The following is a 26,413-nucleotide window of genomic DNA, read 5'->3' as shown; positions in this document are numbered from 1 at the left end:
TTCGCTGGCTGGGCCAGCATTTGTGGCCCATCCCTAATTGCCCTTGAGAAGGTGGTGGTGAGCTGTCTTCCTGAATCGCTGCAGTCAGGTGCTGTTAGGAAGGGAGTTCCATGAATTAGACCCCGTGACAATGAAAGAACAGCAATGTATTTCCAAGTCAGGATGGTGAGTGACTTGGGGGAACTTTCAGGTGGTGGTGTTCCCATCTATCTACTGCCCTTATCCTTCCAGATGGTAGCGGTTGTGGGTTTAGAAGGTGCTGTCAAAAGAACCTTGGTGAGTTCCTGCAGTGCATCTTGTAGATGTACACATTGCTGCTACTGTGCATCGGTGGCGGAGGGAGTGAATGTTTGTGGATGTGGTGCCAATCAAAGCCGGTTGCTTTGTCCTGGACGTTGTCAAGCTTCTTGACTGTTGTGGGAGCTACACTCATCCAGGCAAGTGGAGAGGGTTCCATAAGGCATAGGAGCAGAAATTAGGCCATTTGGCCCATTGAGTCTGCTCTGCCATTCAGTCATGGCTGATAAGTTTCTCAACCCCATTCTCCCCTGAACCTTTGATCCCCTTACCAATCAAGAACCTTTCTGTCTTGGTCTTAAATACACTCAATGACCTGGCCTCCACAGCCTTCTGTGGCAATGAATTCCATAGATTCACCACTCTCTGGCTAAAGAAGTTTCTCCTCATCTCTGTTCTAAAAGGTCTTCCCTTTACTCTGAGTCTGTGCCCTCGGGTCCTAGTCTCTCCTACTAATGGAAACATCTTCCCCACTTCCACTATCCAGGCCTTTCAGTATTCTGTAAGTTTCAATCAGATCCCCCTCTCGTCCTTCTAAACTCCATCGAATATAGACCCAGAGTCCTCAAACATATATTAAGCCTTTCATTCCTGGGATCGTTCTTGTGAACCTCTTCTGGAACCTCTCCAGGACCAGAACATCCTTCCTGAGATACGGGGCCCAAAATTGCTCACAATATCCTAAATGTGGTCTGACCAGAGCCTTATAAAGCCTCAGCAGCACATCCCTGCTTTTATATTCTAGTCCTCTCGAAATAAATGCCAACATTGCATTTGCCTTCCTAACTACCAACTAAACCTGCAAGTTAACCTTATGAGAATCCTGGACTAGGACTCCCAAGTCCCATTGCACTCCAGATTTCTGAATTCTCTCCCCATTTAGAAAATAGTCTATGCCTCTCTTCTTCCTACAAAAGAGCATGACCTCATACTTCCCCACGTTGTATTCCATCTGCCAATTCTTTACCCATTCTCCTAACCTGTCCAAATCCTTCTGCAGCCTCCCCACCTCCTCAATACTACCTGTCCCTCCACCTATCTTTGTATCATCTGCAAACTTAGCCAGGATGCCCTCAGTTCCTTCATCTAGATCATTAATGTATAAAGTGAAAAGTGTGGTCCCTGCGGAACTCCACTAGTCACTGGCCGCCATCCTGAGAAGGACCCCCTTATCCCCACTCTCTGCCTCCTGCCTATCCATGCTAGTATCTTGCCTCTAACACCATGGTCTCTTAGCTGACTGAGCAGCCTCCTGTGCGGCACCTTATCAAAGGCCTTCTGGAAGTCCAAGTAGATAACATCCATTGGCTCTGCTTTGTCTAACCTACTCGTTACCACCTCAAAGAATTCTAACAGATTTGTCTGGCATGACTTCCCCTTAATGAAACCATGCTGACTTTGCCCTATTTTACCATGCACTTCCAAGTATTCTGAAATCTCATCCTTAATAGTGGACTCTAAAATCTCACCAACGACCAAGGTCAGGCTAATCGGCCTGTAATTTCCCATCTTTTGCCTCACTCCCTTCTTACACGTAGGGTTACATTAGCGATTTTCCAGCCCTCTGGGACCCTCCCTGACTTCAGTGATTCCTGAAAGATCATCACTAACGCCTCCACTATCTGTTCAGCTATCTCCTTCAGAACTCTGGGGTGTAATCCATCTGGTCCAGGTGATTTATCCACCTTCAGACCTTGCAGTTTTCTTAGTACCTTCTCCTTGGTAATGGCCACCATACTCATCTCTGCCCCCCGACTCTCTTGAACTTTGGGGATGTTACTCGTGTCTTCCACTGTGAAGACTGATGCAAAGTACCTATTCAGTTCCTCCACCATTTCTTTGTTCCCCACTACTACTTCTCCAGCGTCATTTTCCAGCGGTCCACTTTTGTCTCTCTCTTACCCTTTATATAGCTAAAAAAACTCTTGCAATCTTCTTTTATATTACTGGCTAGTTTACCCTCATATTTAATTTTCTCCCTCCTTATTTCTTTTTTAGTTGTCCTCTGTTGGTCTTTGTAGGCTTCCCAATCCCCTGGTTTCCCACTGCTCTTCGCCGCATTGTATGCTTTCTCTTTAGCTTTTATGCTGTCCCTGACTATGTTGCCTCATCCTCCCTTTAGTATGCTTCTTCCTAGGGATGAAGTTTTTCTGTGTCTCCCAAATTACTCCCAGAAACTCCTGCCATTGCTGTTCCACTGTCTTTCCTGCTAGGCTCATCTCCCAGTCAATTCTGGCCAGCTCCTCCCTCATGCCTCTGTAGTTGCCTTTATTCAACTGTAATACCATTACATCTGATTCCAGCTTTTTCCTTTCAAATTGCAGGGTAAATTCTATCATATTATGGTCACTTCCTCCTAAGGGTTCCTTCACCTTAAGCTCCCTTATCAAATCTGCCTCATTACACATCACTAAATCTAGAATTGCCTGTTCCCTAGTGGGCTCCACCACAAGCTGCTCCAAAAAGCCATCTCGTAGACATTCCACAAATTCCTTTTCTTGGGATCTACTACCAACCTAATTTTCCCAGTCTACCTGCATATTGAAATCCCTCCTGATCACTGTAACCTTGCCTTTCTTACACGCCTTTTCTATCTCCTGGTGTATCTTGTGCCCCACAATCTGACTACTGTTCGGAGGCCTGTACATAACTTCCATTATGGTTTTTTTACCTTTGCGGTTCCTCAATTCTACCCACAGATTCTACATCATCTGACCCTATGTCGTTTCTTACTATCGATTTAATTTCATTTCTTACTAACAAAGCAACCCCACCCCCTCTGCCAACCTGCCTATCTTTTCGCTAGGATGTATATCCTTGGATATTTAGCTCCCAGTCCTGATCCCCTTGCAGCCATGTCTCCGTGATGTCCACCACATCATACCTGCCAATTTCAATCTGCGCCACAAGCTCATTTACCGTATTTCGTATACTGCGTGCATTCAGATACAACACCTTCAGTCCTGTATTTCCCGTCCCCTTTCTCATTGTCGTCCCTTTATTTGATGTGCTTGAAGTTAGATTCCTAGCCCTTTCCAAACACTCTGTCCTATTTTGTGTTCTGGAGACTTTAATAGACTCTCCTGGGCTCTCCTTTCTTTTCAGTTTTTCCATAATTTTCCATGAAGTTGAATCCACGCCCCCACATGCTAACCTGCTGCTTTGTTTCCCATTAGTCATACTTCTTGGCGTTTTACCCTTTCCTTCCCCATCTGACTTGTGCCTTGTAGATGGTGGACAGGCCTTGGGGAGTCAGGAGATGGGTTACTCATAGCCTCTGACCTGCTCTTATGGCCACAGTATTTATATGGCTAGTCCAGTTCAGTTTCTGGTCAATGGTAACCCCCGAGATGTTAGTGGGGGATTCAGTGATGATAATGCCATTGAACATCAAGGGGCAATGGTTGGGTTCTCTCTTGTTGGAGATGGTCATTGCCTAACACTTGTGTGGTGGGAATGTTACTTGCCACTTGACAGCTCAAGCCTGGATACTGTCCAAGTCTTGCTGTATTTGTACATGGACTGCTTCAGTATCTGGGGGGTCACGAATGGTGCTGAACATCATGCAATCATCAGCGAACATCCCCACTTCTGACCTTATGGTGGAAGGAAGGTCATTGATGAAGCAGCTGAAGATGGTTAGGTCCAGGACACTACCCTGAGGAACTCCTGCAGTGATGTCCTGGAGCTGAGATGACTGGCCTCCAACAACTACAACCATCTTCCTTTGTGCTAGGTATGACTCCAACCAGCGGAGAGTTTCACCCCTGATTCCCATTGACTCCAGTTTTGCTTGGGCTCCTTGATGCCACACTTGGTCAAATGCTGCCTTGATGTCAAGGGCAGTCACTCTCACCTCACCCCGGGAGTTCAGCTGTTTTGTCCATTTTTGAACCTAGGCTGTAATGAGGTCAGGAGCCGAGTGGCCCTGGCGAAACCCAAACTGAGTGTCTATGAGCAGGTTGTTGCTAAGCAAGTGCCACTTGATAGCACTGTTGACTCCTTCCATCACTTTACTGATGATCGAGAGTAAACTGATGGGCCAGGTTTTCCTTGTCTTGTTTTTTGTGTACAGGACATACCTGGGCGATTTTCCACATTGCCGGGTAGATGCCAGTGTTGTAGCTGTACTGGAACAGCTTGGCTACAGGCACGGCAAGTTCTGGAGCATAAGTCTTCAGCACTATTGCTGGAATATTGTCAGGACCCATTGCCATTGCAGAATCCACTGTTATCAGCTGTTTCTTGATATCACGTGGAGTGAATCGAATTGGCTGAAGACTGGCATCTGTGTTGCTGGGGACCTCCGGAGGAGGCTGAGATGAATCATCCACTCAGCACTTCTGGCTGAAGATTGTAGCAAATACTTCAGTCTTATCTTTGGCACTGATGTGTTTGGCTCCCCAATCGTTGAGGATGGGGACATTTGTGGAGCCACCTCCTCCAGTGAGTTGTTTAATTGTCCACCACCATTCTGGATGGGGCAGGATAGCAAAGCCTGGGTCTGATGACCTGTTTGTGGAATCGCTTAGCTCTGTCTATCGTTTGCTGCTTTTGCTATTTGGCATGCAAGTGGTTCCGTGTTATAGCTTCACCAAATTGACACTTCATTTTTAGGTCTGCCCAGTGCTGCTCCTGACATGCCCTCCTGCACTCTTCATTGAACCAGGGTTGATCCCCTGGCTTGAGGATAATGCTAGGGTAGGGGATATGCCGGGCCATGAGTTACAGATTGTGTTTGAGTGCAATTCTGCTGCTGATGATGGCCCAAAACAGCTCATGGTTGTCCAGTGTTGGGTCACTAGATCTGTTCAAAATCTATCCCATTTAGCACAGCAGTGGTGCCACACGATACAGAGGGCATCCTCAATGTGAAGGCGGGACTTCGCCTTCCCAATGACTGTACGGTGGTCGCTCCTACCGATACTGTCATGGACAGAGGTATCTGCAGCAGGCAGGTTGGTGAGGATGAGGTTAAGTATGTTTTTCCATCTTGTTGGTTCCCTCACCACCTGCTGCAGACCCAGTCTAGCAGCAATGTCATTTAGGACTTGGCCAGCTCGGTCAGTAGTGGTGCTACCGAGCCACTCTTGGTGATGGGCATTGAAGTTCCCCATTCAGAGTACATTCTGCGCCCTTCCCACCCTCAGTGCTTCCTCCAAGTGGTTTTCAAAATGTAGGAGCACAGGTTTATCAACTGAGGGAGGATGGTACATCGTAATTAGTAGGAGGTTTCCTTGTCCACGTTTGATCTGATGCTACAAGACTTCATGGGGTCTGGAGTCAATGTTGAGGACTCCCAAGGCAACTCCCTCCTGACTGTATACCACTGTGCCACCATCTCTGCCTGTGGGACAGGACATATCCAGGGATGGTGATGGTGGTGTCTGGGACATTATCTGTAAGGTATGATTCCATGAGGATGACTGTGTCAGACTGTTGCTTGACTAGTCTGTGAGACAGCTCTCCCAGTTATGGCACTAGTCCCGGATGTTTGTAAGGAGGAGCTTGCTGGGTCATTGGTGTTTCCGGTGCCTAGGTTGATGCTGTGGTCCGTCCGGTTCCACTCCTTTTAGACTTTTTTGATACAACTGAGTGGTTTGCTAAGCTATTTCAGAGGGCATTTCAGAGTCAACCACATTGCTGTGGGTCTGGAGTCACATGTAGACCAGACCAGTTAAGGATGGCAGATTTCCTTCCCTAAAGGATATTAGTGAACCAGATGGGTTTTTAACAACAGTTGACAATGGTTTCAAGGGCATCATTAGACTTTTAATTCCAGATTTTTATTGAATTTAAATTTCACCATCTGCTGTGGCAGGGTTTGAACCTGGTTCCCAGAGCATTACCCTGGGTCTCTGGGTTACTGGTACAGTGAAGATGCTACTGTACCCCCATGAGGATGTAACTGGTAGGGTAGTTGAATTTCCAAAAGGCACCCAATAAGGTGCCACACAGGAGGTTAATACACAAGATAGGGACTCGTGGCGGCATGGCGTGAAATGTTGTGCACAGAAGAGACTGCTGTATATTGTCCTCATCGATCTCACCAAGCCATCCAGCCATGTCAGCAGGGGGAGTCTTTTAAGCTGCTGGAGAAAATTGGCTGTCCACTGAAGCTGCACAATATGATGATCTCTTTCCATGACACCATGATGGGGAAGGTCAGCTATGGCAGGGCAGCATCAGAACCCTTTTTGATCAACAATGGGATCAAACAGGATTGTGTTCTGGCACCAGCAGCCTTTGGCATGTTCTTCTCTTTGCTGTCGTCATATAGCTTCAGGTCATCTACAAGGCTTGTCTACTTAAATAACAACTGACATGCAAATATGAATTAAGAGCAGGAGTAGGCTATTTGGCCCCTTGAACCTGCCCCGCCATTTGATAAGATCATAGCTGATCTAATTGTGGCCTCAGCTCCACTATCCTCTCCATTATTAAAGACATTATAGCAGGTCTCTTAGATCAATTCAAGGTAATCAGGCAGAGTCAACATGGTTTTGTGAAAGTGAAATCATGTTTAATTTATCGGACATCTTTGAAGAAGTAACGTGATGTGGTAAAGGGGAACCGGTGGCAATACTGTACTTGGAATTTCAGAAGACATTTGATGAAGTGCCACATCAAAGGTTATTGTGGAAAATAAAAGCTCGTGTGGAGGGTAACATATTGGCATGGATAGAAGATCGGCTGGCTAACAGGAAACAGTAGGCATAAATGGCTCATTTTCTGGTTGGCAATCTGTAATGAGTGGTGTGATACAGGAATATGTGCTGGGGCCTCAACTCTTTTCAATTTATATAAATGATTTGGATGAAGGGACTGAAAGTACAGTTGCTAACTTTGCTGATGATTAAGATAGGTAGGAATGTAAGTTGTGGAGAGGCTACAAAGGGATATAGATAGGTTAGTTAAGTGGGCTAAGATCTGGTAAATGGAGTACAATGTTGGAAAATGTGAAATTGTCCATTTTGGCAGGAAGAATAAAAAAGAACCATATCTAAATGGTGAGGGATTGCAGAACTCTGAGGTGCAGAGGGATCTGGGTGTCCTAGTGCATGAATCACAAAAGGTTAGTATGTAGGAACAGCAAGTACAGCTAACAGAATGTTCTCGTTTATTGAAGAGGAATTGAATGCAAGAGTAGAGAGGTTATGCTTCAGTTATACAGGGCATTGATGAGATCCTGAGGGGACTTGACAGGATGGACGTGGAAAGGATGCTTCCTCTTGTGGGAGAATCTGGAATTGGGGGTCACCATGTAAAAGTAAGGAGTCATCCATTTAAGACAGATGAGAAATTTTTTCTGAGGATCATGAGTCTTTTGGAATTCTCTTCCTCAAAAGGCAGTGGAGGCAGAATCTTTGAAAATTTTTAAGGCAGAGCTCGATAAATTCTTGCGAGGCAAGGAGGTGAAAGATTAACTAGTGTAGGCAGGAATATGGAGTTGAGGTTAAGATTAGACCAGCCATGATCTGGCCTCCTACTTCTAAATCGTATGTTTGTATGTGCCCCCTATACCATTTGACTCCCTTGTCAATCAAGAATCCATTTAATTCACCCACAAAGGTAATGCCATATCCTCATCAGAGAGTCGCTTTATTGCCAGTTATGCCACATAATATTCCATACCAAGGAACATCAGCAGCAGGTGGACGGACTCTCTCAGGCTGGTTTGACTATCATGGTCATTTTTGACAAATGTCATGGTCAGGATGTTGACAATATGACCCTGGAGGTTGTTGATAGTTTCACATATCTAGGCTCTTCAACCTCCAGCAATGTGTCACTTGGTGCTGAAATCAACACAAGCATTGCAAGAGCTGCACCTGTTACTTCCAAGCTGAGTCATAGAGTGTGGAACATCAGCTACCTGACTGAGATCACCAAATTGTGAGTCTACCAAACCCGTTTCCTCAGCACAGTCCTCTACAGTGGTGAAACCGGGACTACCTATGCCAGGCAGGAGAAGAGGCTGAACAGTTTCCACCTTCACTGTCTCAGATGTATCCTTGCCATCTCTTGGTAGGACAGGCTCACCAACTGGATGACCCTGGAGCATTCTCATTCCACCAGCATACTTACTGCTAAGCCGACAACATCTGCTCTGGCTCAGCCGCGATCATTGGACGAATGGCGGCCACGTACACAAAGACCTTTTGTACGGTGAACTGGTCACTGGACCATGACCACCTGGATGTCCGTACCACTTGCAAGCAAGTTATGAAGATGGCAGATATTGACGCTGAAAACCAGCAGATAGTCTCGCTGACAGCCGTGGCCTCTGGAGGCATTGAAGAGTCAAGCAGTAGTAAAAGCTCAGCTGGCTGAGAAGCGAGCCCAGAGAAAACATAGGTCAACAAATCATGCACGTTCCCAGCCCACCATCATCTTCTGCAACAAATACAGCGGAGACTGTCATGCCAGAGTGGGACTCACAAGGGGCCAGTCATTTAGGACTGAGATAAGGAGAAATTACTTCACTCAAAGGGTTGTGAATCTTTGGAATTCACTGCCCCGGAGGGTTGTGGATGCCACATCATTGAATACATTTAAGGTTTCGGTCTCTCGGGGAATTAAGGGATATATTGTGCAGGTGGGAAAGTGGAGTTAAAGCCCAGGATCAGCTGTGTTTGGATTTACTGGTGGTGGATCAGGCTCGCATGATCTTCTCCTGTTCTTATTTCTTATGTTCTTATGTTTCCTCCATTGATCGCACTTTAAATGGTCTTCACTAGCTGTAAATCACCTTGAGATGTACTGAAGTGATGAAAAGTGCAAGTCCTGAAATGCTGGAAGTGCTTCTGCCCCCACATCCCAATGATTTCTGTCTGGCGTGTAACTGACCCAATTGCTAGGCTGTGCCCCTTTGCACCCTACCTCATCCAAGTGCCTACCATTCATGTGCCAGCCCAGATGTTGATTGTTGGCCGTTAGTTTGGTTGTGAGAAGTATCACCGCCTCACTTGTGCACTTGCAACAGAGGATGTTAAATAGTGGAAACTGCGGTTGGTTTTCTGATCCCTCAGCCTGCCATCCTGAACCTAATTTTACTGCCCCTCTTATCTGTATCATTCATTGAATTACTGAGCCAGCCAGGAGCATGGGAAACCTCAGATTTACATATTGGATTGACATCAAAAATCATTTAGCCCAATTCAGGAGCTTGGCCTGTTTTAAAGGTTGTTGGAGCTTCTTCACCTGTTGTTGGGGTGAACTCCTGATTGAGGGTGTGTGGTGAAGTATCTGCTGCAGCTCCTGATTGAGGGTGTGTGGTGAAGTATCTGCTGCAGCTCCTGATTGAGGGTGTGTGGTGAAGTATCTGCTGCAGTTCCTGATTGAGGGTGTGTGGTGAAGTATCTGCTGCAGCTCCTGATTGAGGGTGTGTGGTGAAGTATCTGCTGCAGTTCCTAAAAGTTACAAATGATGGCCTTAAATTCCTCCATTTCCACTTGTAGTGGGCAGCAGCATTTCAAATTCTGGGCCTGTTTTAATTTTTAAAACCTTAATTCAACAGATTTCCTTTGGCAGAGGGACATGAATAACATTGAAACCAATTGTTATGGTAACAGGTGTAAGGTGACATTGGAATGTAACAAAATAATGGATCAGAAATACCTGAATTGTTTGAATAAAAGTTCTCACTGAAGGCCACTCCAATCATAATCCAAGCAGAGCTGAAGGAATCAGTCATTGAGGATGGGCTGGTTTTCCTACAGGCAGTGATTAAAAAACCTCCAATGGCCCACCTCCGTCCCTGCCCCAGTTCATCAGCTCAAACTCTCATTCATGCCTTTGATATCTATGAACTCCATTATTCCAACACTCTCTGCCTGGCCTCCCAATTTGCACCCTCTGTAGTCTTGAGCCCATCCAAAGCTCTGCTGTCCATATCTAACTTGCACCATGTCCTGATCACCAGTACCCCTGAGCTCGCTGACATGCATTGGCTCCCAGTTCAGAAGCCCATCATTTTCAATTTGCATCCTTGATTTCAACTCGCTCAATGGCCTCGTCCCCTTCCCTATCTCTGTAATTTTCTCCTGCCCTGCAATCTGTGCTCATCCAATTCTGACCTGTTGTGCATCCCAGATTTTCATCATTCCACCATTGGAGACCATATCTTCGGCTGCCTTGGCCTAAGCTTTGGAATTTCCTCCCAGCTTTGCACAGTGTTTGCTAAGCTAGCTGCTCTTGGATTCTGCAGCTGTTGTTGTGCTGCTGCCAGTGCTTTGGTTGGATGAAAAATATCATCTTTATGAAGCTGGGGATTTGTTTCCATAGTTCTGTTTGATATTTCTGGCATTGTAATTATAATATTTTCCTGTTTGCTTTACACTCAACTGTAGCAAGCCCAAGACAAAAAGGGGAAAGAAGTGCCTTGAGAAGAGAGACCCCAAGGTCATTGAGAATACTAAGAATGCCATGCTCATCAAGGGAGGCAACACCAGTGAAACTGTGACTCAAGCTCTAAGAGATATTGTGAGTTTAATATTGCATATTATCTGTATTATTTTCCATTTGTTTACCAAGCTGACAAGGTTGTATTGATGGGTCCCAATTGTTGGTACTTGCTATCCAGTATTTCCATTGAGACCAGGACTTGCAGTGCTGAAGAATGGAATTGTCCACCCAGTGTTGGCACTGAGCACTCCTGGTAACTATTACATAATATTCAGAGTAAACCTCCTTCCGCTCTGTGCCACTTAGCAATCCAGCCCCAAAATATTCCTGCGGAACATTTATATTTCCTACTCCAGCAATCTGTTACGGTTTTTCACATGGATTTTGTTTTAGTGGAGAATTATCTCTACTCAGTTGAAATTGTCCAAACTCATTTTGTACACAACCACTGGAACAAAGGAGAATTTTACCCCGTCACTCTAAGCTAGCTTCTAACCTGTTTCTTAAAGTTGGCAAATTTAAGTTTTATTTATTCTTTCATGGGATGTGGGTGTCACTGTTGCATCATTTGTTGCCCATCCCTAACTGCCCTTGAACTGAGTGGCTTGCGTGACCACTTCAGAGGGCAGTTAAGAGTTAACCACATTGCCGTGGGCCTGGAGTCATATGTAGGCCAGACCAGGTAAGATGGCAGATTTTATCCCCTAAAGGGCATTAGTGAATTAGATGGGTTTCTATGACAATCGATTCTAATTTCATGAAACTATCATTGTCACCATTACTGAGAGCAGCTTTCAGTTCCAGATTTTTAAAAATTATTTATTGAATTTTAATTCCACCAGCTGCTGTGGTGAGATGTGAACCCATATCCCCAGATCATTAGCTGGGCCTCTGGATTACTAGCCCAGTGACATTATCACTATGCACCCATCTCTCTCCACACGCCTCCCCCCCAATTTAAGTTCAGAGGGAATATGCACAAGAGGTCAGAATTTGCTAATCACTGCGTGATTCTCTAGCCAGAACAGTCAGCCACTAATATTGCAATCTAGCCATTTGTTTAGTTCATGAGTGGCTGGGGATATTCTGACATTTTATTTTGCTCTTTTCTTCATGTGTAGAAAAATACCTGTCCTCTAATTGAAAATCTTTGCTTTGTTAAATATGTCTGGCCTTTTATCGTATTTGACTAGAATTCTTGGTGTTTGTTAAATACAATAATTCCCACATTACTTTAAAAAAAACGTGGAGGTTTTTGGGCCCCATTTTCTGCTAAGATTTTTAAGTTTTATAATTGGAAATTGTCTCTCCTTTATTACTGTCAACCTGGGCCACTTTGTGCTGAATTGAAGTTTGACATTAGGCCTAACATGACAAGTATGACAATTCAGGCTACAAGAGATTTAAAGAGAGTCAGTGGGTTTAAATGGTGAGCTGTGAGCAGTTTCAGAATTTATACTGACCTTCCTTTTCTTTTCTTTGCAGTATTCCCTAAAGAAACCAAATGCAGTTCTCTATAAGAAGTAAGTATTATTAATGAGCTGGTGCATTTCAGTGTTCTGCAGTACCCTGTGTTGAGCCCAGGCAAGCTATTCAACTGTGGGTGGATCCTATCTTCAAGCAACATTCACTGGTGCACTTTCTAGCACGCTTCACCAAATGGCAAATATGAATAGGCATTGCAGTTGAGAATTTTTCCCCACACCTTTACCCAGGAACTCTCAGATCTATTTTGTTGCCTCAGTCCATCTTGACAACCACCAACTGCACTGATCAGGGATCAAATTGGAGTAAAAGAAAAATACTGTGGATGCTTGAAATCTGAAATAATAAGAGAAAATGCTGGAAAATTTCATCAGGCCTGGCAACATCCATGGAGAGAGAGAAACAGAGTTAGCATTTTGAGTCCAATCTGAGATTTCGGAACAGCAAAATTAGAGTTCTTGCAGTGTAACCTTGCTTTTGTTACTGCCTGTCACACACTCTGCCCAATCGAAATTCTATTCATTAGTGTAGAAGACCTGGTTATATTAAGGAAGCTCTCTTTACCCCAGTGAATAAACAGCTAAACATAATCAGTGGTGTTGAGTCATATAGACTAGAATGGTCCAAGCTGATCTGATTGAGGCTAGAGAGTGGGGAGGAAACCAAACTATTGCATTCAAATTAAAAAAACATAAGAGATTAAAAACTTAGTGGATGCTATAATTGCATCTGGAATTGATTTATAAAAGTTTCTAATTGTGAGGGTAATAATGAGGTATCTGAGATTTCAGATTGGAATACAATTGGGTTAAATTCGGTAGTCTGCGGAAATGTAAACTTAGGGTGCCAGTTTTATCGCCTTGCCTTAGTTGGCTTAGGGTCAGAAGCTTGTGGGCTAGAAGTATATACCAGAGCTTGAGCTGATATTCAGGAGGACAATGCTTTACAATCCTGAGGTAATGTTGCACTGTCAAAAGACACATCCTTCAGAAATAAGACATGAAAAACGAGGCACTATCCAAGGAAGCAGTTTTTCTGATGCCCTGCTCGCCATTCCTCCCTCAAACAGCATCACCAAGAAACACAAAACAAAAACAGAATTACCTGGAAAAACTCAGCAGGTCTGGCAGCATCGGCGGAGAAGAAAAGAGTTGACGTTTCGAGTCCTCATGACCCTTCGACAGAACTTGAGTTCGAGTCCAGGAAAGAGCTGAAGAAACACATTGACTGGCAATTAATTCCTTGCTGTTTAGAATGGGTGCTGCATTTGTGCTAATAACAGCTCACTTCAAGCATTGTGAGAAATTTTGGTACCCTACAGTGTTAATTTAATGCAGGCTTATTATTACTACACCTATTTTGGGTTCACCACTAAAAGCTATGAAAAGCTTCAACAGAAAAATAAATGATTTTTAAGGAAACCTGAAAAATTTTGTTTCTAAATTCCATTTCCTTTTTAACCAGGAAAAATATTACACGGCCCTTTGAAGATCAGACATCAGTGGTGAGTAATCAGATTTTAAAGCATAACATTTGAATACTGCAGACTGCAGTTTATTTTAGCTTTATGGTTTTATCCTGCTTTTGTGCCACAATAATTGAGTTTGATCATTGAGCACTTTTGAAATGCTATCATTAATGTTCGCACTGCTAATATTTTTCTGATGGTGATGTGAGGCACTACAGAGCGGCAACTAGTGAGACTGCTACTGTGTATATTATTCATATTGAGGGAAGATTTTATTGTGTGGGGACGAGTAAATGAAAAATAATTTAAATCCTCCCTCTGCCTGCTGAAGTAAATCTAATTTCAGTATACCACCTGGAGAACTAACACTTGATCAGAGCCAATGCTGTCAAATTAAGACATGGGGGATAAATTTCAATTTTGGCAATATTTGCATATGGCCTTGTTTAACCCAAGTGAGAGGCTGGGGTGGCGTTGAAATCAGTACCAAGGAAGCAGACTTTGCTGCGGGCATAGCAAACCATAGTTTTGGCCTTCCTGCTGCTGGACTGAAGGAAGTTGTGACTCAGCTAAGACTTGACGTTGGATAAGCAGTCCGAAGCCACAAAGGCGGTCAGAAGGTCAAGAAAAATGGTGGAGAGCTTGGTGTAATCAGCCGACTATGGAAGCTGACCTTATGTCTGCAGATGGTATCTAGAGGTGCAGAGAACAACTGGAGTGCCCGGTCGTTGCCCTGACTGCTTGCACCAGTCACTGAACCTTAGAGCCTCTGTCCTACGTTACACAGTGTTACAACATAAGATGCTTTTACTGGCAGATCTGGTAGGAGGAATCTTTAGTAACCATGTATTGCTGACACAGTTACTTCAGAACTAACTGCTAAAGAGAATAGTTCAGGGATGCTGGCCCCTTAATGGAAACGTGATTGATCTTTTGCTGATTTCAGCAAAGCACTATTGCTACCCCACCTCCAGAATGGTGTGGTACGTGAAATAAAGGAACGCTTTCCACTACCCGTAGAAATTTTTTTTAAGTTGCCAGTGAGTTTCAAAAGGATGATAGTATTGCATATTTTCAGTCTCTGAGATGACGTTTGTAATGGTCTTCTTCCTCTGAATTCCTTTTGTACTGACAGGAATTTTTTTCGAAGAGGTCTGATTGTTCTTTGTTCATCTTTGGTTCTCACAATAAGAAGCGACCGCACAATTTGATAATAGGTAAGATTGCTGAGTTGTTTTTGCAGTTCTGGTAAATCGCATTTACAAAGCACGTTGCAACTGTAACATCAGACAGTGCACCTAGCACTTCATCATTGAAATAAACCTTGAAGTTTACAAGAAATTACAACTGCCACCTGATCTCAGCAATTGATTGCTGCTGCAATTACCTGGATGTGCCTACTTTGAGTCGACCCTTAAAGAGAGAGACCCGGTTGGCAGCTGAACATCACAACTATGTTCCAGAGATGAGACTCCCTGTTGGCCATGCCGAGAGAGATCTTGGTTCATGTTTTGTGGAGACCCTTTGAACAATCACTTACAGAACCAGAAACCACAATACCTATACACGTGAAGCCTGTCTGCTTAAATTTCATGTAATTACACTGCTCATCCTTCCCTTTCTGCAGTTTTCCACCTTTGTCAAATTCCCTTATTGGAAGTTTTGGTTTTTGACAGTTCAGCCTGAACTCCAACAGAGCAGGTCTGGGACTTCAAGGACATGGATCTCCAGATTATTTGTTCAGTTACAAGTTACAAGTTAGAATAGAAAACAACAGGAAGAATAGGGAGCTGAATACGCAGCTGAACAGGTGGTGATTTGCTTTTGTATGGGCAATTGATAGCTGTTCCAGGGAAGATTGGTGCTAATCCACAAGGATGAGAGCTAAAGAACTGAATTGGAATATAAACATATTGGCTTATAAGTTTCCATGTTCCACGTCCCTTTAGTCCTCTTTCATTTGACCATATCTTTGCCTGTTTTTAGATGCTTCAATCAGTAATTCCAGTTGTGCGCTGCACTGGAACTCATTTACCTCCCTTGCTTTATCCTTTCTGCAAACTTCAGGTTTTAGCATTTGAACTTGTCAGTTGCCGATAAGCTTACTTCCCTACTCATCTCTGTCTCAACCCTGGTGTTTTGTCTCTTAAATCTTGGTTTCTCAAAAAGAAATGCAGAGCCATGAATAATTCACAAATGCAGTTTCTGTCTTCCCTTCCTCTCAACTGTTGTTGGGAAGGGAGTTGATTTGTTTCAGTGAGAAAGAACCAAGTACACGTTTAGAAAACATTGACTGCAGTAATATTAGTTGATATGAGTCCCTATATTTGTATTGTGATGTTTAGGAGTGGGCTGAGAGACAGGTTGGGTAGAATTTATAAAATATAGAAACAGCTGAGTACTATTCACCTGAGTTCCTGGTTACAAGCATCCTGTTCCTTAAAACTGAACATCACCTGTTTTAGATTAAAGATTTGTTAGGTGATTTGAATGCACATTAAGAAATCCAGATACAAGATTTAAGATCTCAAATCTAAATAACGCTGTAAGCACTGGGCACTTTCAATTTGTTTTATGGATGGATTTTATGATCAGGGACTCCCCTTGCACTGATGCATTTTAAGAGAAAATATTGTTGAAACAGAATTGCCCTTTTGTTTTTGTGTACACTTTTATCAGTGGTTTTGTTGAACGATTTGTGAGGAACAAAAGATGCAAAGAATCATCTGTGTAACCTTGTTGCCCTGCTGTTTATAGCAGGACTGCACGGTATATTTCCTATTTTATTTACAGGAGAATGTTATTACATTTCATATAATTTGTGTATTTACATGTGAATGTTTTAGCACGATAAAGTATTTCTGTCAGTAATTCATTGTTCTCCCTCTTTGCAGGCCGCATGTTTGATTACCATATTCTGGATATGATCGAGCTAGGAATTGAAAAGTTTAATGGTTTGAGAGATTTTAAGGTATTGCTTTATAAGCAAAGTAAGGATTTGCATTTTGAATTCTCTGATGCACTGATTGAAGCAATACAGCGGAAATACATTTTCCCAATCTTTGTTATTCACTTACTTTTCCAGAACAGTAAATCTGCAGAGGGATCCAAGCCGATGTTGATTTTTGCCGGAGATTCCTTTGAAATAGATAGTGATCTTAAAAGATTGAAAAATCTCCTTATTGGTAAGTCTGCCTACATAACCATTACTGCGCTTCAGAAGTAATTAACGGGCATTGAAATGTTTTATGATGTCATGAGAATGTGATAAGGCACTATATAAATAGGAGCTCTTAGATGGATCTGGTTGTGTTCTTATCAGGCAACATGCGTATTTAAAGGATCACTTTTCAGATTTTGGCAGATTAACAGACCAGTGTCCTGTGCCATTGAGTGATTGGACACGGATTCAAATATGAGATTCTGCTTTATAATGAGGTGTCTGACTAGCAGTGAGGAAATGAGGAAGTGACCAAGTATCTACATCTTCACAGTGAAAGAGAATCAAAGGATTTTACTTGTATGTATTTCGGTAGTCTGCTGAGGAACTATGAGAAGAGCAAGTAGTATGTGTGCCTAACTGTGTGCTACAGAATGATGTGTAGTGTAGAGAAATGGCAAGGGGGAGGGTGGAAGAAGGAGGGAGAGTGGATGTAAAGGAGGAAAGAGAATATGAGTGTGTGTTCTGTATCTACTGATGCAGATGGGTAAAACTGGGCCTTGTACATTTGAACTGATGGATAACCCAAACCAATGGTTAAATAACATAGAATTGCTAAGCTGAAGATAGACTTGAGCTTCCTGTTATATTTTTATTTCAAGCATCCTTCTAAATCTGATGCAGTTTGACATTTTAAAGTTGGGTACTTGTTGATTGATGCATTTGATTTCTTGCAATGCACGCCGTAGATTTCTTCCGAGGACCCACAGTGCCAAACATTCGCTTAGGTGGCTTGGAAATTGTTCTGCATTTCACGGCTTTGGGTGGAAAGATCTTCATGCGAAGCTATAAGTGAGTTGTCTGCAGCATGTTTCCTATTTATCTTTTTAAGAAGTGATCACACAGGTCTGCTTCTTGAACACCAGGGCTATATTTAGCCTGCCCACTAAAGATGCTTGCCTGTTGTGCATTGTCTTTGGGTTTATTCACATGGCCGAGGAGGATCCAAAGCAGTTTTAGATTCTTCAGTGTTGATGTTTCCTATCTGGCTTGACTGGGCAATGAATACTGGTGGAGATAGTTGCACTCTGACTTGAAGATGCACTTGCAGATTTAAACACAACCCAGTCTGATGGGGTGAACCTCTTTTACTGCCACAGGTTCTAACTGAGATTACTATGAATGATCTTGGCTCATTTTGTAATGAGCTTGATCCTGCATTGCAGAATTGCCTGTACTTTAACAAAGGTTTGGTTAAGTCTGTAATAAATGTAGATTGTTAATGTAGGGTGATTCTATGTGGAATATCACATTGGTGTTTATGGGATGTTGTTGATTCGATATGTAAACTCCAGTACTGGGGCAGACTCTGGGGTGAATTTAACTTTGGAGTTCTTGGTGCGAACAACATTGAAAAATCTCTCGTACCCTCTGCAAGCCTGAATTCTGATACTGGGGGACAGGGGTTGGGTACAACAAGCAATAAAACGGCTGCAAAGTAATCTCAAAATGTTGCAATTAGCTGGTTGATTCAAAACCTAGTTGGAACAGGTTTTAATGGACATCGGAAGACAGCATACCGTCATGCTGTGTCAACAGAATTTGAACTGCAGCGAACTTCAAGAACTCCTTGTATTATGGGGGTACACAGCAAGCCAATGAATAGCTTTATTTTTGGGGGATGCTGGGAGTGGGATGGGTGAGGTTGGGTTTGGTTTATTTCTTGAGGTGCTATGGCACTTCTGCAAATCTGAGTTATCCACTACTTTCAGGATTCAAACAACGCAAACCTGATACCTGCTAGAGGGGGAATTTCCACCTTGCATTATGAATTCATGCTTGCTTGTTTTCATTTGCTGCCTGATTCAACTCCTAATCAAAGACACAGTAAATAAATTTGAATTTAATAAGTCTGGAAACATGAGGGAACCAACAAAAGGGAAAACCATATTTGACCTCATTCTCACCAACCTGCCTGCTGCAGATGCATCCGTCTATGACAGTATTGGTAGGAGTGACCACTGCACAGTCCTTCTGGAGATGAAGTCCCGTCTTCACATTGAGGATACCCTCCATCGTGTTGTGTGGCACTACCACTGTGCTAAAAGGGATAGATTTCAAACAGATCTAGCGACTCAAGACTGGGCATCCATGAGGCGCTGTGGGCCATCAGCAGCAGCAGAATTGTACTCGACCACAATCTGTAACCTCATGGCCTGGCATATCACCTACTCTACCATTACCATCAAGCCAGGGGATCAACCCTGGTTCAATGAAGAGTGCAGGAGGGCATGTCAGGAGCAGCACCATACATAACTAAAAATGAGGCATCAACCTGGTGAAGCTATAACACAGGACTTCTTGTGTGCCAAACAGCAGAAGCAGCAAATGATAGACAGAGCTAAGCGATCCCACAACTAATGGATCAGATCTAAGCTCTGTAGCCCTGCCACATCCAGTCGTGAATGGTGGTGGACAATTAAACAACTCGTTGAAGGAGCAGGCTCCACAAATATCCCCATCCTCAATGATGGGGGAACCCAGAACATCAGTGCAAAAGATAAGGCTGAAGCATTTGCTACAGTCTTCAGCCAGAAGTGCCAAGTGGATGATCCATCTCGGCCCCCTCCGGAGGTCTCCAGCATCACAGATGCCAGTCTTCAGCCAATCCAATTCACTCCACATGATATCAAGGAATGGCTGAAGGCTGCGGGCCCTGACAATATTCTGGCAGAAGTACTGAAGACCTGTGCTCCAGAACTTGCCAGGCCCCTAGCCAAGCTGTTCCAACTTCCAAGTACAACAACACCTCCCGGCTATGTGGAAAATTGCCCAGGTGTGTCCTGTACACAAAAAGCAGGCCAAATCCAACTTGACCAATAACTGCCCCATCAGTCTACTCGATCATAAGTAAAGTAATGGAAGGGGTCAACAGCAGTGCTATCAAGCGGCACTTGCCTAGTAATAACCTCACTGACGCCCCATTTGGGTTCCGCCAGAGCCACCCAGCTCCTGACCTCGTTACAGCCATGGTTCAAACAAAGACAAAAGAGCTCAACTCCCGAGGTAAGGTGCGAGTGACTGGCGAGGTGAGAGTCATACCTAGCATAATGGAAGATGGTGAGGTGAGAGTGACTGCCCTTGACATCAAGGCAGCATTTGACAGAGTGTGGCATCAAGGAGTCTGAGCAAAACTGGAGTCAATGGCAAGCCGGGGTAAAATTCTCCGCTGGTTGGAGTCATACCTAGCACAAAAGAAGATGGTTGTGTTGTTGGAGGTCAATCATCTCAGCTCCAGGACATCACTACAGGGGTTCCTCAGGGTAGTGTCCTCGGCCCAACCATCTTCAGTGGCTTCATCAATGACCTTCCTTCCATCATAAGGTCAGAAGTGGGGATTCGCTGATGATTGCACAATGTTCAGTACCATTCGTGACTGCTCAGGTACTGAAGCAGTCCATGTCCAAATGCACCAAGACCTGGACAATATCAAGGCTTGGCCTGATAAGTGGCAAGTAACATTCACGCCACACAAGTGTCAGGCAATGACCATCTCCAACAAGAGAGAATTCAACCATCGTCCCTTGATGTTCAATGGCATTACCATCACTGAATCCCTCACTATCAACATCCTGGAGGCTACCATTGACCAGAAACTGGACTGGACTAGCCATATAAATACTGTGGCTACAAGAGCAGGTCAGAGGCTAGGAATCCTGCAATGAGTAACTCACCTCCTGACTCCCCAAAGCCTGTCCACCATCTACAAGGCACAGGTCAGGGGTGTGATGGAATACTTCCCACTTGCCTGGATGAGTGCAGCTCCCACAACACTCAAGAAGCTTGACACCGTCCAGAACAAAGTAGCCCGCTTGATTGGCACTGCATCCACAAACATTCACTCCCTCCACCAACGATGCATAGTAACAGCAGTGTGTACCATCTACAAGATGCACTGCAAGAATTCACCTAGGCTCCTTCGACAGCACCTTCCAAATCTGCAACCACTGCCATCTAGAAGGACAATGGCAGCAAATCGATGCGAACACCACAACCGGGAAGTTCCCCTCCAAGTCACTCACCATCCTGAATTGGAAATATATCACCGTTCCTTCACTGTCACTGGGTCAAAATCCTGGAACTCTCTCCCTAACAGCACTGTGGGTGTACCTACAGCACCTGGACTGCAGCGGTTCAAGAAGGCAGCTCACCACCATCTTCTCAAGGGTAACTAGGGATAGGCAATAAATGCTGGCCCAGCCAGTGAAGCCCACATCCCATGAATTAATAAATAAAACTAAATGAATTTAAGTCCAATGTAAACATATCTTTAGAGGGGACCTGGAGTCTGACATGTAAGAAAGCCCAAGATGCCAGAGCACTTGTAGCTTACAGTTAAATATCAAACAGTAGTCTAGGAGAGACAAGCAGAAAATGCTGGAAATATTCAATAGACCAGGCAGCATCTGTACAAAGATAGTTAATGTCATCAACCTGAAACGGTGGCTCTGTTTCTCTCTCCACAGATGCTGCCAGACCTGTGATTTTGCATCATTTTCTGTTTTCATCTCAGACTTCCAGCCTCTGCAGCTTTTTGCTTCTATTCTAAACTGAGTTAGTTGTATACCATGCCCAACTAGGGGATAAGCTTTCATTGATTGCATTTGTTTTGATGTAGAAGTTTGCGAGATTGATGTCTAAATTAAACATGCTGGCACTTTATTAAAGCCCTGTACCAAGGTAGGTTTCAGCTGCGATCAATGAATTCTGATCTAAAGAGAGGTACGAGCAACAAAGTCCCATTATTTGAAATCTATTTCACTTTCTGCCAGTGAGACGTGAATGTTATTAAATGAGAACTTTATATCCAGTGATCACACAGGTGCTGATACTAAATTGAACTTAATCTCTGAGATGCTGTGTACAAGGATGCATGAGGGAAGGTAAATTCTTGTAAATAATAATGTGAATGCGACATTTGATTTCCTGTTCCGTTTTTGCAGGATGAATTTTATCCTTGAGTTTGGTAAGCGGCAGGGGTGCTGTACAATCAGAGCAATATTAAAATAGCAGTCTGTCATATTGTTTAGTGCTTGCTGTAGCCTTGCAATTAACATGGATCTTGACCAATCTGCCTTACTCACAGGGTCCTCTTGAAGAAATCTGGCTGCAGAACCCCCAGAATAGAGCTGGAAGAAATGGGACCATCCTTTAATTTTGTACTAAGGAGAACACATTTGGCATCTGACGACCTCTACAAAAAGTCTCTTAAACAGCCCAAGGCCCTTAAGGTGACATGACTAAACAAACATTCTTGAGTTAAGGTTCTAGGGTAGTGTTGAATTTTGGAGCATGTTTTTGTTTAAACTTTGTATAACCATTAAGGAACCTGAATGCGATCATGTAAATTTGGACAATTTTAAGCATGACAAGTTGCTGCCTGTTGGATTCCACAAGGATTTCTATGGATTGGGCTGCTCCGTGTTGGACATATTGTTGGTGTCATTATCAAATGAGCTTTGATCTGATTGATCAAAGGAATTCTGATATGATACCAAGTCTCTCAGATTTTTAATATCGATGATCGGAAGAGCTTTTCACAGATATGAAAGGATAAATCTTTGTATGAGATACCTAGCAAAAACTTAGTAAGATCTCAAGGCAAGTAATTTTATTCTGTGTGGGCGATGTAGCCTATTGATTTATGGTACTGGACTAACAACCCAGAGGCCGAGAATTCAGATCCTAGTGTGGCTTATTAAGAAATTTAATTTAGTAAATCTGGTCTTTTGTGGTCTGGCACCAGGTAAAATAACCATGGAAATTGTTGGCACGTCGGAAAAACCCAGTGGATTCACTAATGTACTCGAAGGAGCAGAAGCAGCCACCTCACCTACTCTGACCTATGAGTGACTCCATTCCCACACTACATGGTTGACTCATGTCCACCAGGATGGCCAATAAGTGCAGCCTTGCCAGTGTCTCCCACATGCTAAGAGCATGTAACAACAACATGCTACTTGGGGGGAAAAATAGGCTGCTTTTGATGGATTGGGGAGTAATGTGTAAGCCAGTGTTGGAGGAGGGAGGGCACGGGTAGGAAATCAGAGGTAGACTGACACTGAGCCAATTTCAAAGTGGGGACGGGAAATCTTCATGTTAATTCATTGGGGAATATATACTTGGCAACCACCAGGGGGTGGCAGAGTACAATGTTGTGCTTTTGAAGATGAAGAGATGCAGCACTTTTACTGAGTTGGGGTTTGTGTTGACCCCCTTGGAGATCAGTGGAGATGTTAACTTCAAAGTGGGCGTGTGAAGGAACTATCTTTGCTTAGCTAGGGTCTTTCAAATTAAGGCTGCACCTCTTACAAAAAATAAGCTAAATTAATAACGAAAGAAAGACTTGAATTTATCTAGCACCTTTCATGGCCACAGGATGTCTCAACGCACTTAACAGCTAACAAAGCGCTTTTGAGAAACAGTCGCTGTTGTAATGTTGGGAAGGTGAGAGCCAGTTTGCACGCTGCAAGATCCCACAAACAGCAATGTTATAATGACTAGATAATCTGTTTTGTCATGTTAATTGAGAGATGAGTATTGACCAGAACACAACTCCTCTATTCCTCATCTAAATAATGCTATGGTGTTTTTTTACATCCATCCAGGAGGCCAGACAGAACCTCAATGTAAAGTCTCACCTGAAAGGTGGCACCTCCAACCGTAGAGCACTCAGTCACTGCTGCACTGGAGTGCCAGCTTTGATTTTCGTGCTCAAGTCCCGGAATGGGATTTGAACCCACAACCTTCTGTGGCTACTGACTAAACCACGGCTGACATGTCAAAAGTTTTTTGAAGCAGATTTGCTGTGACCAGGATTTGACTCACATGGGGAAGCCCATTGAATTTCGAGCCCAAACGTTAACCTCTTGACCATTGCAGCTTAATTGAAAAAGTGTGGGCCACAAAACTATTTAAAATTACATCGCGTATACAGCACAGAACCTAGTAATGTTTCACTACTGACACCTGGAGTGGTCACACTTACTGCTTGGGAGGACAAAAATGAGGCTATGCTGTGAGGCAGTCAGGACTTAGGAAGAATGTCATACAGAATCATGGTCACTTGTAATGCAAGCATTAGAAAATGCCAGTGCAGATGAAAAGCTAAACTACGGGACAGGCTGAGAAATCTGTATGTAATTGAGTTCAAAGGTATAATGAGCAATGCCTGTTAATTTAAGGCTTTACACCTTAAACTGTTGCCGCTTTTTTCTTTCTCCAAACGTTTAAATTGCAGGTAACTGGTAAATGCAGCTTTGATTTTGTCTTTTTTAAAAACTTCTGACCTAAAAGAGACTTTGGGATTGTTGTGGAAGGAAAGCTGTTTACTACGATTTAAGTTTTTGACATCTTGTTTCAGGCGAGGAAGAAGAAGAATATTTCCCAAGATGTGTTTGGAACAACATATGGCCGAATCCACATGGAGAAGCAAGACCTTGGCAAACTACAGACAAGAAAAATGAAAGGACTGAAGAAGAGGAAAGGAGAGAAGGAGGTCGTACCTGATGAGGCAGAGAACAGCCCCAAGAAGGCAAAAGTTCATTAACAGGACTGCTGGTAAAAGTGAGGAATCTGGGATTCGCCACCTCTACCTTCAAGTGATTGAAAACAACTGAACTTCCAACATCAGCAAGCACAAACCAAACAAATGGTCAAATGTAATCCTGCTGACTTCTTATACCTGTCAGTGTTGATGTAAATGGCTATTTTTTATTGCTGTACAATAGACTGATGTTTTCAACATTTCTGAGAGAATTAACATACGTACGTATGAATTAGGAGCAGGAGGAGGCCATTTGACCCCTCAGGCCTGCTCCATCATTTAATAAGATCATGATTGATCTGATTGTGTCCTCCTGCCTACATCCAATAACCTTTCACCCCCTTGTTTATCAAGAATCTATCTACCTCTGCGTCAAAAATATTCACTCTGCTTCCACTGCCTTTTGAGGAAGAGAGTTCCAAAGACTCGCTACCCTTTGAGAGAAAGAATTTATCCTCAACTCTGTCTTAATGGGCGACCTCTTATTTTTTACACAGTGACTGCTGGTTCTGGATTATCAGGCTTCCATAGGGTGACCTTTCCCATATGATTTGGAAGCTGTGCTGTTTGACAACTCTGCCTTTGTAGAGTTGTTTAACCCAAGGAGGTTAGCAATTAATTTCATTGGATTAAATGTAGTTTCAAACTACATTGATGCTTGCTTTGCGGTGGTAAATACTAAATTGCTTTTAAGTAGTGGTGAGAAGTAAACATTTAGCAAAATAAAAATCAGTTCAATTTGGAACAAATGTAAAGTTCTCAACAGCATAATCACCTTTAAAAATGATTGCTTCTGAAGCAATAAAATTATTCTTTGGATTTTGGAAAACAAAATGCTAGTTATTAGCAAACTCACTTGGCAGTTTCATCGCTTTCCGTAGCACTTGATCTATTGGTGTCCTCAGGTTAGGAACTCGGGTCATTGTGACTTTTGCACCTGGTTTAGTCATCAAAATTCCAGTACTCTCTCACTTCCAATTTCCAGCATCTGCAGTATTTTACTTTACGTTCAAAGGAAACCTGTCTGGCTTCAAGCAGCCCGCCACCTTCTGAACTCTGAAACTAAATGAGGATTCATGCGTTCAGTCAAAATGAGAAAATAAAGTTAGAGATAGCAGGATATGAAACAAAGTAATGGATATTGTGGCCAAGGTCAATTTGTATTCTGCATAACATTAAATATAATTTTATTTTGCCATAGAACTTATCATGCAGTTGCACATTCTTTACCTTGTTCAAATATCAGTGGTAGATTCCTAATTATCAGAAGCCACACAAAACACCTGCAGAGCAAATACATTGGGTTCCATGAATGAGGAAAACTTTGATTTTTCTGTTCTACCCTATTTTTCGGTTATGAAGTGCAAGATTTTGACAGTTTTGTATGAGATGTATTTTGTATTGGTTTAAAGTTAATGCCTCTTTTTTCCCTCCCTGTCAACTTGAATTGCTGAAATTTGGCATTTATGGTCTTACAGTGGCAGCTGTGTGACAATTCATTTTGATTATGTTTATTAATCCATTTTGTATTTTGTTGAGGCACATCTCCCAAAAGGGCCACATACAACTGTTGTCAGCCTATCTTGTGGAAATTTGTTTTGAATATTGTGCAAGTAAAGTTTCATTTTAAAACAGAAGTTGTGATGTTTATATCCTACGTGCAGGCCAGATCATTTTTTTTTGCAGAATCTCTTGTGTATCTCATCCCACTTCCCCCACCATCAGCTTAGGAAAAATCTTAAAGCCTCTTGTTATTGTTGTCTACAGAGAATTGATTTGGCTACACTCCAATTTTCTTTGGGTTTGGCTTGTTATTGCATTACAATTTCCCAAAGCAGAAAATCAACTCATTCTGCAAGGTATAATTGCGGTGAGAGGGGGCATTGTCTACATACAAGTGCCAGGCAATGACCATCTCCAACATGAGAGAATTTAACCATTGCCCTTTGACGTTCAATGGCATTACCATCACTGAAAGCCCCACTATCAA

General features: G+C 43.1%; 1 protein-coding gene across 1 annotated transcript in view; it reads left to right on the top strand.

The window, feature by feature from the left end:
- Nucleotides 1–26,057, top strand: part of rpf2 (ribosome production factor 2 homolog) — a 28,368-nt gene extending 2,311 nt beyond the window's left edge. The window contains exons 2-10 of the mRNA XM_041188522.1: nt 10,650–10,782; nt 12,190–12,227; nt 13,654–13,693; nt 14,793–14,874; nt 16,552–16,628; nt 16,743–16,842; nt 17,567–17,669; nt 21,964–22,108; nt 24,241–26,057. Coding sequence (XP_041044456.1) covers nt 10,650–10,782; nt 12,190–12,227; nt 13,654–13,693; nt 14,793–14,874; nt 16,552–16,628; nt 16,743–16,842; nt 17,567–17,669; nt 21,964–22,108; nt 24,241–24,426 — 904 coding nt within the window. The 3' untranslated portion in view covers nt 24,427–26,057. The remainder of the gene's footprint in view (nt 1–10,649; nt 10,783–12,189; nt 12,228–13,653; nt 13,694–14,792; nt 14,875–16,551; nt 16,629–16,742; nt 16,843–17,566; nt 17,670–21,963; nt 22,109–24,240) is intronic.
- Nucleotides 26,058–26,413: the final 356 nt, after the last annotated feature.

The sequence above is a fragment of the Carcharodon carcharias genome, chromosome 5, assembly GCF_017639515.1.
Source record: "Carcharodon carcharias isolate sCarCar2 chromosome 5, sCarCar2.pri, whole genome shotgun sequence".
Taxonomy (NCBI): domain Eukaryota; kingdom Metazoa; phylum Chordata; class Chondrichthyes; order Lamniformes; family Lamnidae; genus Carcharodon; species Carcharodon carcharias.
This window is presented reverse-complemented; position numbering and strand designations above follow the sequence as displayed.